The following is a 12,951-nucleotide window of genomic DNA, read 5'->3' as shown; positions in this document are numbered from 1 at the left end:
TTATGCGTTATTCTATGGTTGTCCGCTCTGCTTGAAGAGGTGGGTTGCTTTCATGAATATATTATCAAAGTCTGGTCTGTACAGACTTCAGTGGCAGAGGAACAATTTCTGAGGAGAGTAAATGTAGAGATGACTTGGAGAATTGGGCAATTCCCAGGTGAGAGTAGGGATCTCATTCTGGAGTTTGTCAAGAGTTGGGCATGTAGCTCTCTTAAACTTACCTTAGCATCCTAGTAGCTTTCTAGTGAGATTCTTTTCCAGCATGTCAGTTACCAAGTAATAGAATTGAAGTGTATTGTGGTACTATTTTAGCATCCATTGTGAAAGAGGGCATAAAAATATTTGCACTTTCAAAGTCTGCCATGAATGTTAATTGTGCTTTAATATGTGTATTTAATCTTCCTTGTTGCTTTCCCCACAGATGACAGGTTGTCTCAGATTTCTGCTCGCTCAGCAGCATCTAGCTCACTTGCATCTCAGATACTGGAACGAGCTCAGAAGAGGAAGGATTTCTGGGGCAAGACATAATCTCTCCCAGCTGTTGTATAGAAACTGTTCTGTAAAATTATTTCTTTTTTATAGTTTGTAGTGTACATTTTAAAAAATTGTGATTGTAGATATCATGCAGCATCCTTTCACTAATAGGGCCCAACTTTTAGGACTTGCCATCCCAATTTAAAATTTCAATATTTAAACCAGTGTTGAAAGTGTAGGTCCTTTATATCTGAGAGTTATGTCTTAATTCACTGTGTCACAACAGCCACATATTTTGGGGGTTTTTTTGTTTGTTTGTTTGTTTTCAGTGGCACCTCTTGAAACTGAGATAATTATTTTTTTATGCAACCTGTGTGTTACTTTTCAAGGTATTTTGCTGCAGTCATGTGGTATGACCTGGGACAGTATTCAGGGGCAACACCATCATTCACCAAACATCTCAGTTGCTTGATTTTAACCTATCTTAAAGGCAACTGTGGTATATTTGTTTATGTTACTGTATGAATTGTCAGTACAACATAGTGCTGTAACAAAAAGTTACTTTTACTACTTACTGCTTTTAACCTGTTCCCCAAAAAATCTTATTATTTCTTAATGAAGCTGACATGGAACATACAGGAGTTTGAGACAAGAACACTAAGCGCGAGGGTTTGTTCATTGTCCACAGTTTTTTGGCCAGGATGACTATTAGAGTTCAGTGTGTACAGTACTGCAGTCATCAGATGTACTGACATGAACTTTTGTCTTTTTGTGGGCGAGACCTGTGTTTAGTATTAACTTCAACTTTTCTAGAAAAAGCAACCTCAGCCACCTTAAACAGTGGCCTTCCACATCCTCACTTCAAACTCAGGTGTTTAGGAGTAGTTGATCTCTTAAAGTAAGCTCAGAAGAATGTTTTTTCTTGACTTTGATGTTTTAATTACCTCTCCTCCTAGTTGCCCGTTTCTGGGAGACCAACATACATGTTACGATTGTCACAGTGAAAAAGGTTTGTGATTTACGCTGACAGCTTGTTTTATCTTTCCAAGTGATGCAAAGAAGTTAACATGAAGTAGAGGAAATAGGTGGCTAGCAGGCAGTTTGGTTCTTCGTGTGTGGCTTCAAGTTTTAATACTACTTCATTTGGAAATTTTATACAAGAACAATTTGAATTTTGTACACATTTGCTTACATTTCTATTTTGTACACAATTATGTATGCATATTACTGAAAATAAAAGAGGTTGGTTGATTTCTGTTCAAGTTATGCCAGATAAGTTGGTAGAGCCTATTATGTTGGCTCTTCTCTGTTTAGTTCTGTGTTTCACTTGTTCAACTGGACTATCTGTGGACTTGTGAAAGACAAAATGTTACCTTGGAACTCAGCTTTAGAAAGAAGACGTTACTAAAGCTAGATATGTTGATACTTGGAATTGTGACCAAGAGCAGATGGATGCTATGGAGGCTGGAAGGCTGCAGTGCCCAAAGGGCCAGTCCTCAACAAATGAGGTGTTGATTTAAAGAGTGAGTGCTATCTAGCACCGACCATGTTAGAAAACAGTGTCCACTTCTTCCAGAAGTTATGCATTGCAGTAGCTTCCTACCAGTGGAGTTGTTTGAAACAAATCAAGGTATTTTATTTTATCATGAGGACTTCTGGGATTATTCTGTGGCATGCACTTAATATGTAAGTTATAACTGGTCAGAAAGTTCCTACTGAAAGGGGAACTGTATTTGTGTCCAACAACCTTTATGAAAATTGCCAGTTTTCCTCTAAAATGATAGTTTTATAGTGGAAAACTTAATGGCTTAAAAAATGGAAATATTTTTGTTTAGGAAGGAGTGTTGCCACAGTGTATTGCAGGTGGGTTAATTTGTGTGTCTTCTGTCTACATTCTTCAAATTCAACACATTCTTGTGGTTCTCATGGCCAAGAGCTCTCAACATCCATTACTTCTCCTCTGTAGTACCTGTAATTTGAGTTTTATGAACTGTGTCCTCTTTTTAGATCCTTTATTTTTGTTTTTCTAGGTTTGCCTGGGATTCCTGGCTATCCGACAGCTTTGTCAGAGTTTTTGTGCAGGCCTGATTTTGAGGCCTGTAAGTCATAGATGATATAACAGCATAGGTGCCAATTTTTCTTACAGTATTGCACCATGAGTCTGGTGCATCTGGGTAGCTCTGAGTTTGTTAGATGTGTGCTGTATGGTACGTGTATATTGATACTCTGCCAAGGAGACAACAGGCGTGGTAAAGGAGGGAGACATTTTTGTTGCATGGGGGTACAAACCCAATTTAGAGATGAAAATGGAAGCCCCTGGTGTCCTACACATCATCGTGACATTATTTTCTATCTGAGCAAATTTTAGCTTTTGCCTGAAATGTTCTAATTGAGTTTACTTTTGGACAGAAGTATTTAAGAGAAATGTAGACAAAATACACTTTTTGAGTAATGCTAGTGCAAAGCTTCTGAAGGGTACTCTTCTGTAGTCTTCAATGCAGATGTAAAATTCTTTATGCCTGCTTTCTGCTATTGTTGTTTATTTAGCTGAAGAGGGTTTTTTGTTTTGTTTTGTTGAATATTTCAGACCAACCTTCAAACATGTTTCCTGTTGTGTTTTCCAGCAAGCTAAACATGGAAAAAAGGTTCAAAAGTGCACCCTTTATTAATAATTACAAGCGCGTGCTGTACAGTGAATGTGTATTGTTTTCAAAGGAAATCTTAGAAGCCTTGGACAAACCAAGTAGATAAACAAGGAGGAAGGCAGTTGCCAATAGGAGATGCATCTAAGGAATAAACAGCTTTGGGATCTTGTCTACTTAAGGTCAGGATTTACAAAACCAGCACATTAATAATGGACCCAGTCAATAAGTGTTGAATTGAATGCTTTCAGCTGCTGTTCCCAAGTTGCGTATACCCGCTGAGTGGATCTCACTGCTGGGGGTTTACAGCTCTCAACCCTCTGTACAAGTAAAGAAGCCAGCTCTTTCTCACTGACTGCTGCCAGCTGGGAAAAGGCTTTCCTTTACCCAGTATTCGTGCCAATAAAGCATTCCCCCAGCAAGCCCACAAAGAGCAGACTTGATTCCAGTCTGTCACGTCTCAAAAACCTCCCATCTTGCCAGATAATAAGACTGTTGCCTGTCTGCGAGAATGAGAAGCGAGCTCTTGGTTTCTTCTACTGAATCTTTTTTTGGATAAAAATGGTTGGTGACCTAGGGGTTGGAACAAAGATCTCCCTATTCCCAAAGCTATGCTCACTCTAGCATCCTCTTCCTCCTTTCTCTGGCCAAATCAGTCGTGGAATGACTTCACCAGGAGGGATGAAGCACCTTTCTCAGCACTTAGGCAACTCTTCCAGTGAGGTTTGGATGCCCCTGGGCATGAGGAGGGTTTTGAGGATTTAGCTAAACGCTTACAGTAGCAGCAAGGTAGTATTTAGGCACTTGCATCCTTTTATGGCTCTGGGCTTTCATTTCTTTTCAGTCTCGGTTTCCAGTGCCTTTCACGATGCATCAGCCTTCTCTACTTAAAATGCTGAAATTACCCCTGAAACACTGGATTGAACAGTTTGAGAAGAATTGTTTGGGGCTTTCCAGCTCTGCAGGGAAGTTTGGAAGGACGTCTGGGATTGTGGATAATCCCATCCTGCTAAAAAAATCCTGCTAAAATGCATTAGTTTTGCAATAATATTTTGTTGTTACTTTCAAATTTTAATGCCATACTGAGGTGAGTTCTGAAACATAGTGTGAAGTATATAAATGTTGTTAACCTTACAAATGTAAGCAGTCAAGTTTCTTTAGCCATCAGAGCTAGATAGCTTTTAAGGAAGGTGTAGGCAACAAGGCATGTTTTTGGGACACACAGTGTGGATTAAGTCCCAAGGCCACCCAGTGCTCTTCCAGTGATACTTAAATCACTATGGGTATGTTGTTGTATAGGGATTTTTCAGACTTTTTCAATGACTAGATCCATATGTCTTCTGTATTGCTCATATGGATCCCTATGTAGTGAGTAACAACCTCCTGAAAACAGGTTTGCCTTCCCTGATGCCTTGCAGGTAGCCTGAGTTCCCCCTGGACCTAAGGGCCACAGCCTGAAGCCCAGTGTGTGTTGCAGAAGGGTAAAAGGAAGCGAAGTTACTTACCAGCCACCAGCTTTCTCCTTCACTCACAAATTCTTCAAGTCCAGGTACTAAGATGTTTTCCTTATCTGACTCTTGGTGTCATCGCTTTCTGACAGATAGCAGTGGAGGAAAAAGGGATTTCCAAATACTATCCATAATACTCGACAAGCAAATTTCTAGTACTTGAAGATGGGGCAGGAAGCATAGCTTCTTTGAACAATTTAGAGTGTGCTTATTTGCATAATGCCATATTGCTTTATTATATCTGCCTGTTCCTGCAAGGCTGAGCTGGCACCTGATGTTCTGGTGTCAGAGCAGTTCTTGCTGTCTGGTAAAATCTGTCAGCAGAGCCCCATTGCCATCTGATGCAAGTGGAAGTTTTGCTGTGCCCTTGTTGACCAAGTTTTAGCGTAGCCTGAAGCCAAATTGTTCCATTACCTAGATGCACACGAATGTGTGATAAAACAAGCCAAATGGTAATTTTCATGTGAAGCGACCTAAATTAACGTCCTGATTCCAGCAGTTATTCAAACCTTTGCAGACAGGAGCCTTGGGGAGAGTGAGGGGGGCGGTGGAGCTGCGGTTAACTCTTTGAAGCACAGTCAGTTCTTAGGCTTTGCTCTGCATTGAAACCTGATGGGAAAGTGTTACTCACATAGCAGTGATCACACCGAAAGCGAAAGCTAGAGAGTGGATAGTGGATGGTAGGTAACCAGAAAACTCCAGTTTCACAGAAATCCAAGTTTTATTTTGCTTTTTGATTCGAGTTTAATATTGTGTTGAAGAAGGACATCAGGAGTTCCATGTTAAAAATGTGAATGAGCTTCCTAAATATTTTGATATTTACTACAGTTCATCCATGTCAGATGTGAACTGACCTTGCGAGGTTTCTGTTTTGGAGGCTGCGTTCTGGAGAAGCTTGTGGAGTGACTGGGCCCTGCCCAGTTGATCTGAACTTGGCGTGTTGAACGTGCTGCGTTCGGGAAGAGCCCTGAGAAACTCTGATGGATGGTGCTCGGTGGTCCTGCAGCGTCTTGTTAGGGTGGAGGACTGAGAACCGCACAAGATTCGCCAGGAGACTGGCAGTCCTTTGGGAAGGCAAGCAAGGCCTGATAGTGTTTACAGCTTACACGCCTTTTGTTGGATCCGTTTATTCCATTCATCGGGCTGGAATAACAGTATAAGAGCAAAAGCACTCATTTGCTGGTATGAGCTTGCGTGTTGCAGGGGGAGTTTGGTGGCCACAGTCCTGGCAGCAAATCCTCCTTAGTGCAGACAGTTCTTCGGCAGAGGGGAAAAGGACAACTGAAGATTCTCACTCCCCACTTTCTTCAGAGCTCTTGATAAAGTCTTCTGGTAAGTGTGCATCAGCTTTGTAAATGTCACTGATTCACATTTATGCCAGCTTACCTTTCCTGAGGTAAGGAAGGCAGTGACCTGGGCAGGTTTTGAGTGGGTCTTGAAGCTTTTCCTTTAAACTGTGTTTATATCTGATATACACACATACTGTATGTGTGTCTGTGTATGTATATACATATAAGTGTCTGTATATACATTAGAAAAAATAGGTTTTTGTTCAAGGTGACTTTATTTAATAATGTCATGTGCTGGTGTGTCTCCAAAGCACCTACTTCAAGACTTGAAGTAGAACAGGAATGGCTGACAGGATCCAGAAAGCCTGTGCTTCTGGTTTTCTTCTTTCCTGGGTCCTTTTCTGGTCGCTGAGTTGGTGTGACACACACATACAGGCATTTGCAGATGCACCCTGTTCTGGAGAGCCCGGGTGCCCAGCTCTCCCCCCGAGGTCTCTTGTGGGGCTGGTGGAACCCTGCCGAGGCTCGGCGTCCCCCCGGCCAGAGTGGGTCCGTGAGTTCCCGGAACAGTGCTCTCGTGAGGAGCATACTCTTCGTGTTTCCACTGGGAAGCTGGCTCCTGTTTACATAATTTAGCTTACACGACATGTGGCTAAAAACAGATAAACCAGGAAAACAGCATCCAAATTGCTAGTCTGTAGCTATTTTGTTTGGTCTCCTTTTGGCCCCATAAATCTCATGTTCTTGACAATAGTCCCACTCCAACAGGAAACTCGTCGACTCGGAGGCTCTCCTGGGAGATGTGCAATAGCATAACCTCGGGCTGGGGAAGGGCTGGGGCATGGACTGTTGACTTCCTAGGGACGGATCCTAACTAGAAGACTACTGTTAACAACATGGGAACCAACGCCTCCTTCTCTAGCAGCCCTGTTATACGGAATAACTGAGTGGCCAAGGACTCACCTTCAGGAGATGATGCTGAGCTCACAGCCTCGGTGGAAGTGCTGGTGTGTGGGCAGTGTCTGGGTACAAGTTCTTCACCTTAAATAATGTTGCTTCCCATCAAAATGGCCACACATCCTCAAGGTGGTGTGGATTCATTACACGATAAAACTGATGATACTTAGTAAATGAAGGTGCGTAATGCTGGACCTGTTTCTTAATCTGAGTAACTGTTTGTCACTGAATTCTGGATTATAAACCAGCTTGCAAAATTCTGTTCCCAGTTAGAGTGGTTTTCTTTGAGATACACTATGTCAGTAATTCCTCTTTGCCATGTCACTGAGTCACTGCTGTGCAACCACATCACATTAACAGGAAGCACAGAAGTTTCAGTTCACCTGATCTGACTGTTCACCAGACATAGTTGGATATATGTAGGTCACTATATAAAGTGACAGACTCTCATAATACATGCACGATTTTACACTCTGAATTAAAAGAAATAGCCATCTGGTGGAAGGGTTAATAGTGACGCTGTTGGTGGCATGAGAATGTGCACTGAGATGGTCTGAATTCTGTTTTCTCCTGTCTGCAGTGATAAGTGATAGCTCTTATCGGCAAGTCTTATTAAAACTTTTGTTTATGCTTTACTAACGTTGGCAGCAGTTGTCTGCAGAGGCAGGACCACTGGACTATTGCAGTATCTATTGCACTTCCATTGACACTGGGTTTTGGTGGGTTTTCTTTTGTTTGTTTGTTTTCATATTAAACACTGAATCCTCCTGGCACTGCAATAAAAGTTACATCAGTGGTCCTGGGGTAGCAGTAATAACACCGGTAGCAGTAATAACGTTGGTAGCAGCTGTACAGTGTTGTCTTAATGTGTCTCTGGGTGGCTTTCTGTTGGATGTCCACTACATGAATGTTTCTGAGGTGAGAATAAAGTTATTTAAACCAAATTTTTTTTGTCCTAGAGTGTAATTTAAAACAGTGACCATAATGAACTATTAGTTCCCTTCCACTTAGACTTTTTGTTGTATGAAATACCAGTTTTATTATGTTTATTATATAGCATCTTATACTTAGGAGACCTAGAAATTATGTAACAACCAAGTGAAGGTCAGAAACAAAGATGCTTGATGAAATACCAGATCTATAAGCAAAAGTGTTACTGACAGAGGAAATGTGTTACTCACTGTGTAACAAAAGTGTTACTGTCAGGGGAGGTAGGTGAATCGCACATCCTCTGCAAAAAGCCTGAGTCAGCAGTGTCAGTACTGAGATCTGACACGAGTCTTTTCCAAAGTCAACAAGCACTCCCAGGCTAAGCAATTTTAATACTACTACTAATCCTCCTCCCAAAAGTTTCTGAGTCCCTGACACAACATTAAACCTATGGTGAAAAAAGCGAAAATATGACAGTCAAATGCTATCTGTCCTCTCCCAATCTCTGCGTTGCTATAATTTCCTCCATAGAAAATGAATTCCTTCTGCCACTCCTAATGATCATGCCCAGAAGACACTTGCCTGTGTACTAGGATGTTTTCATAATGAATGTCTGAATTACAGAAAACCTTATTTTCAAGTTTTATAAAGAAAAATCAACTTCCATTACTGGTGTTTTCATTGCTGGGCAGAGAGCTGACTAAAATAAGGCTCCACTGGAGCTTGAGCTGAAACATTTTTAAAGTCTGCTTTAATTTTTTGAAGCTTGAAAGTCTAGGCAAAACCAGAGAAGAACTAAGATAAAATGCAATGAACTAGCTCATAAATGAGCTGGAGCAAAATGAAGGGGATGAGTGTGACCTGAAAGTTGAGGATATCTGCATATAGATAGCGTGTTCAGTTTTAGGCATTATATGACCTGTGATCCATTTGTACAGATGGTTAAGCGGGGAGAATTTCATCACCAGGGAGAAGACCCAAGAGGACACTCACTCTTCCACATGCCTACCCTTGAGAATGTTTGTAGCCCAGTGTCCGATCCTGAGGATGTTTCTGGTAATGCAGTATAATCCTAGCTGATTGAAAATGTATTAAAGCTCAAAAAAAATCCTGCATGCCAGTGTGCTCGTGATGATGCACAACAGCTGAATGTCAAAGTACAGTATTGGTTATTTACCTGTGGCCTCATTCAAAGTAAGAAGGAAGTGTCTGTGGCTTTTGAGGCAGACATGATGTAGAGTTCCAGTCCTCCTCAAAAAATCCTCTGTCCTCAATATGGGTCAAGAAGTCATTGTCGAGAATATTCAACCACTATGGTTTCTTAATGAATTAGGGAAACTCCATGTAATTACACGTTACAAGTTTATTGGTGAGGTCAGTGATAGGATAGACGTTTAACTCTTGGGATGGCACTGGGGAGAAAATATGATCTGTGAACAATTTCAAAATTATTTTTTTAATTAATTATACTTAAAAAGCAAGGCAAAGAGGGTACTTTATAGAATTTCAGAGGTCTTGTTTTTAATTAAAAGCATGGCAGGTATGTTTTCTTGTAAGAATTTTGTATTTAAAACAGTGTTACTAGCCTTAAACATTAAAAATATCATTAAACCTAGAAAAAGTCATAAAATTAAAAAGCAAAATTACTTCCTCCCCTCCCCCTCTTCTCCCCCCCAACTCCCCTACCTAAGCTTGAAGAGGTCTTTTTTGGAGTTTGTTTTTGTTTGCTTGTTTGTTTTCAAAAGAGCATTGTTTTATAAAGAAAAGCTTGGTACTACCATGTATCATAAGACATCAGTAGTTCAGGCTCAAAGAGCAATTACTAAATTACCAGTTCCCATACCACTTGCTAGAATACTTGACAATGTTAACATAGGAAAGAATTAGTGAGAAAGGCTGCTCTTTTAAGACACGTTCTTCAGATGCGTTTTTTCCACTTTATTCTTTCTCCCCAAAGTAAGACCCACCAGTGGTGGTTTCAGCTAGGGTACCACATTTTAAATTAAATGCAGCTTTCTTTCCACCGATCTCTTCTGTCAGCTCTACAGTTCAGAGCAGAGTGTTTGGGGAGGGGTGTCTAAGCAATTTCCGTGAGGTTCACCTTCAGTGCTGGCTCAAGACCTTATTTTTCAGAAGTTTATTGTATTTCCTCCTCAAACAAGAAGAAAGAGAAATTCTTCCTCAACTGTAGCAGAAAGCCTTCCGATTCCTTCCTCCTTCTCTGGACTTCAGCTGAGGACTGGAGTAAGAGGTTTTTAGCCCCATCTTTCCCTAGGATGTGATGCTGAATGTGTATTTCCCATCCAGGGTGTGGTGAGCTAGTCAAAAGAGGTGATAGCAGTGATTAGTCACATCCTTGTTCAATGCAATCTCATAACAGCAACAGCAGACCCTGGGAATGGGAGGCACTTCCGAAGAAAGTCTCTTGACATGTTACAGGGAATAACGTGGCTTGTGGCTACACCATAACTCAGTGGTACATCCAGGACCAGCAGTCATCTCCTGGAAGGTGGTTGGGAAGAGGCCAGGAGTGGACTGATGAGCACGGGAACCATACAGTCGGCTAAAATTAGTGTCCAGTGAGATTTTGAATGTTCATTTTTGGGCTGGACCGTACTCACAGTAAGCTAGAGGGATGGAAGATAGGTTGTTATAACTCGCAACTGCAAACAAAAGGTTAAATAATGTGAAGGCTTTAGGAATGTAATAAAAACAGAATTTGTGAAATATGAATTAATGAACTTACAATATGCTTTTCAGCATTTCAGTGTCTGGAAAATAAAGGTGAATACCAGAGGTAGGGAGGTAAATGTAACAACTGAAACAAAGCTTTTTAAAAGCCTCAGAAGGAGGACATCATGGCACAGCCAAAAAGTAGTATGACTGAGGGAGGTGGCTAACAATACAGATGGGAGAAGGAGAGCCTTATCAAGTCTAACTTAACATTTTCTATGAAAATATAGGTATGTCCCGGTGTATGATTTCCAACACTAGAGCAGACAGACAGAAGAGATCCTGTAATGACTACACAAAAGAGGGCAGAAGAAAGATTCAGCATCAATTTCCTCATCCACCTGCCTGATGTCATTCAAATATCCATCAGGAGGTGTGGGAAGCTTGGGACCAGGTGCGCTCCTTGCAGTGGTTTGAACAGATGCGGGTGGCACAGCACCTACTTAGCCAGGTCATGAACCCTTTCCATGGGACTGGAGCCGCAAGAAGAAGTCAGGCAAGCTGGATCCGTGTCTGACGAGGGTAAGCCAAAGGGATGGAGAGGTGGGATCTGCCAGTAGGGCAGGAGGACAGGGAGTCTGGACCAGGGAGAGTCTGAATGCCCATTCACAGCTTTTGGTCTGGGTTTGGGACTTCTGTTCTGCTGGGTGAGCTGGTGGAGAAGTGCGAGAAACCTCCGTTAGAAGCAGACTTTGGTTATCAGCCTGTGTTTAACGCCTGGGGAGGAGTTCATGGGAATGCACTTCAGGGGAGGCCAATCAAACAAAACAGCCTCTCTGTCTGGATTTCTCCCAGTTTGGTCTTTAATGTCTGTCTTTTGACTAAGTATAACTCAGCCTCCCATCTTCTCATTAACCTGTTCCCCCACTGGGCCCATTAGCCTGGCAGATGAAACATTTATGGAAAAGAGTTTATAAACATGTTCTCAAATAGCTTGTCGATGTCCTGCCTCCCGCCGTGCTTTCTGCTGCCTGCAGCGGTTGGGATGCTGTTGTGGGCATGGGAATGGGTCCTTGGGAGGGACACGGAAAGGGACGTGGTGATGGTGGCTCCAGGGTGAGGGGCTGCAGCTTCAAGGGCACAGACCCGTGCAGAGCTGATGCGGCAGGTATCTGAGGGAAACTGAGGCAGGACTGAGGCGCAGAGAGATGAATTCGTGCTGCGGATGCCTCAGGGGAGGCTAAAGTGCAAATTGATGACAGCCAGCCTTTAATGGCTTCCTTTCGGGTATAAGGAAAAGAGCGGGGCGTTTCAGCCCACAGGGTGAGGCTGATTTTGGCTCTTGTCCTGAGAGCCTCGGCCACAAAGGGTGAAGCTCAGTCCCAGGGATGCCCCTGTTGACTCCCAGAGGCAGAACTGGAGCCTCGGATTTCCCACTCCAATTTCTGACATTTGTCACCTTGTGGGCATTAGACAGCCAGGAGTCTGCATTTGTACCAGTTCTGGGTCCTCACGCATTACTGTCTACAGCTGGGTTGCAAATTACTCTCTAAAGGGAGTACAGTTTCCCTTTAGCACCCTGCGTAACATTTCAGACTAAAGGTGCAGCTCTGCCTTTATGTTAGCAGGACAGGGTCAGGAACGTGGAAATCACCTGGATAAGCTGACCACAGCTCTGGTCATTACACCCGGTTACAGCCTGGAATATGGGTGATTTTTTGGAAAATGGGATCAGGATGTGATAAATGTGGTGTTGGTCCTACGCAGTTTCCGATCTCTCTGAGAGGATCGCACAGTGATGGGCAGATGGCCGGTGATTCCAGCAGGCCACCGTGTGAGAAAGGGTATTTGCAGGGGAGGTGGGCAGTGCTTTGGGTCTGGTACAGCCTGACCACTTGTGTATACCAGTCAGCAGTGGTGGAGCACCAGTCTTTTACCACAGAAGATGAACAAAACTTTATATGAGTTTCATTATCTACCATCATACTGCCAATCCAATTAGTGTGTTACAATCAGCACAGGAGGCACAAACCCATAAAGTTCTCAAATATTTTTATGCAAAAAGAATTCAGCATTCCTGCCCCAGTAAAAGCCCCTGCTTTGCCCTTCATTAAAATTTGGTTTATTTTATAAGAAGCTGAAGATTACAATGGCCTTGAAGTTGTATTTGTGGGTTTTGTAGTGGTTAGGTAGTTCTCAGAAGAGGATACTGGAAAGTAGGAGACTTGCTGATGTCATTTTTATTTCACCACCAGTACCCAAAAAAAAAAGCTGAGAGAGATGTTGGTGGCCCTATATAAGGTGCACCTTACCTCCTGCAGAGCACATCAAGAATCACAGCAAAGGTAAGGCTTGCAGCCTTTGTGCCTCTCTCCCTTTGCCTTGCCCACTCTCCCTGATGCTAACGCTGCTGTCTCTCGTCAGTGCTGAGTGCTGTAGCTGCAACGTGCTGGGACGGACGACTTTGGATCGTGAGCC

General features: G+C 42.5%; 1 protein-coding gene across 8 annotated transcripts in view; it reads left to right on the top strand.

Annotated features, from left to right (window-relative positions):
• MDM1 (Mdm1 nuclear protein homolog (mouse)) overlaps positions 1 to 7,612 on the top strand; it is a 39,382-nt gene extending 31,770 nt beyond the window's left edge. For 2 of the 8 annotated variants that reach the window (XM_010561743.1, XM_010561736.1), the window contains 2 exons: positions 422 to 4,665; positions 5,502 to 7,612. In XM_010561743.1, the coding sequence (XP_010560045.1) occupies positions 422 to 528 (107 nt within the window). In that variant the 3' untranslated portion in view covers positions 529 to 4,665; positions 5,502 to 7,612. The remainder of the gene's footprint in view (positions 1 to 421; positions 4,666 to 5,501) is intronic. The other 6 variants (XM_010561742.1, XM_010561739.1, XM_010561741.1 and 3 more) reach the window with 6 other exon arrangements.
• Positions 7,613 to 12,951: the final 5,339 nt, after the last annotated feature.

This window comes from Haliaeetus leucocephalus, unplaced genomic scaffold (assembly GCF_000737465.1).
Source record: "Haliaeetus leucocephalus isolate CR32 unplaced genomic scaffold, Haliaeetus_leucocephalus-4.0 Scaffold151, whole genome shotgun sequence".
Lineage (NCBI taxonomy): Eukaryota > Metazoa > Chordata > Aves > Accipitriformes > Accipitridae > Haliaeetus > Haliaeetus leucocephalus.
Note: the sequence above shows the minus strand (reverse complement) of the source record. Positions and strands in the feature narration are given on the sequence as shown.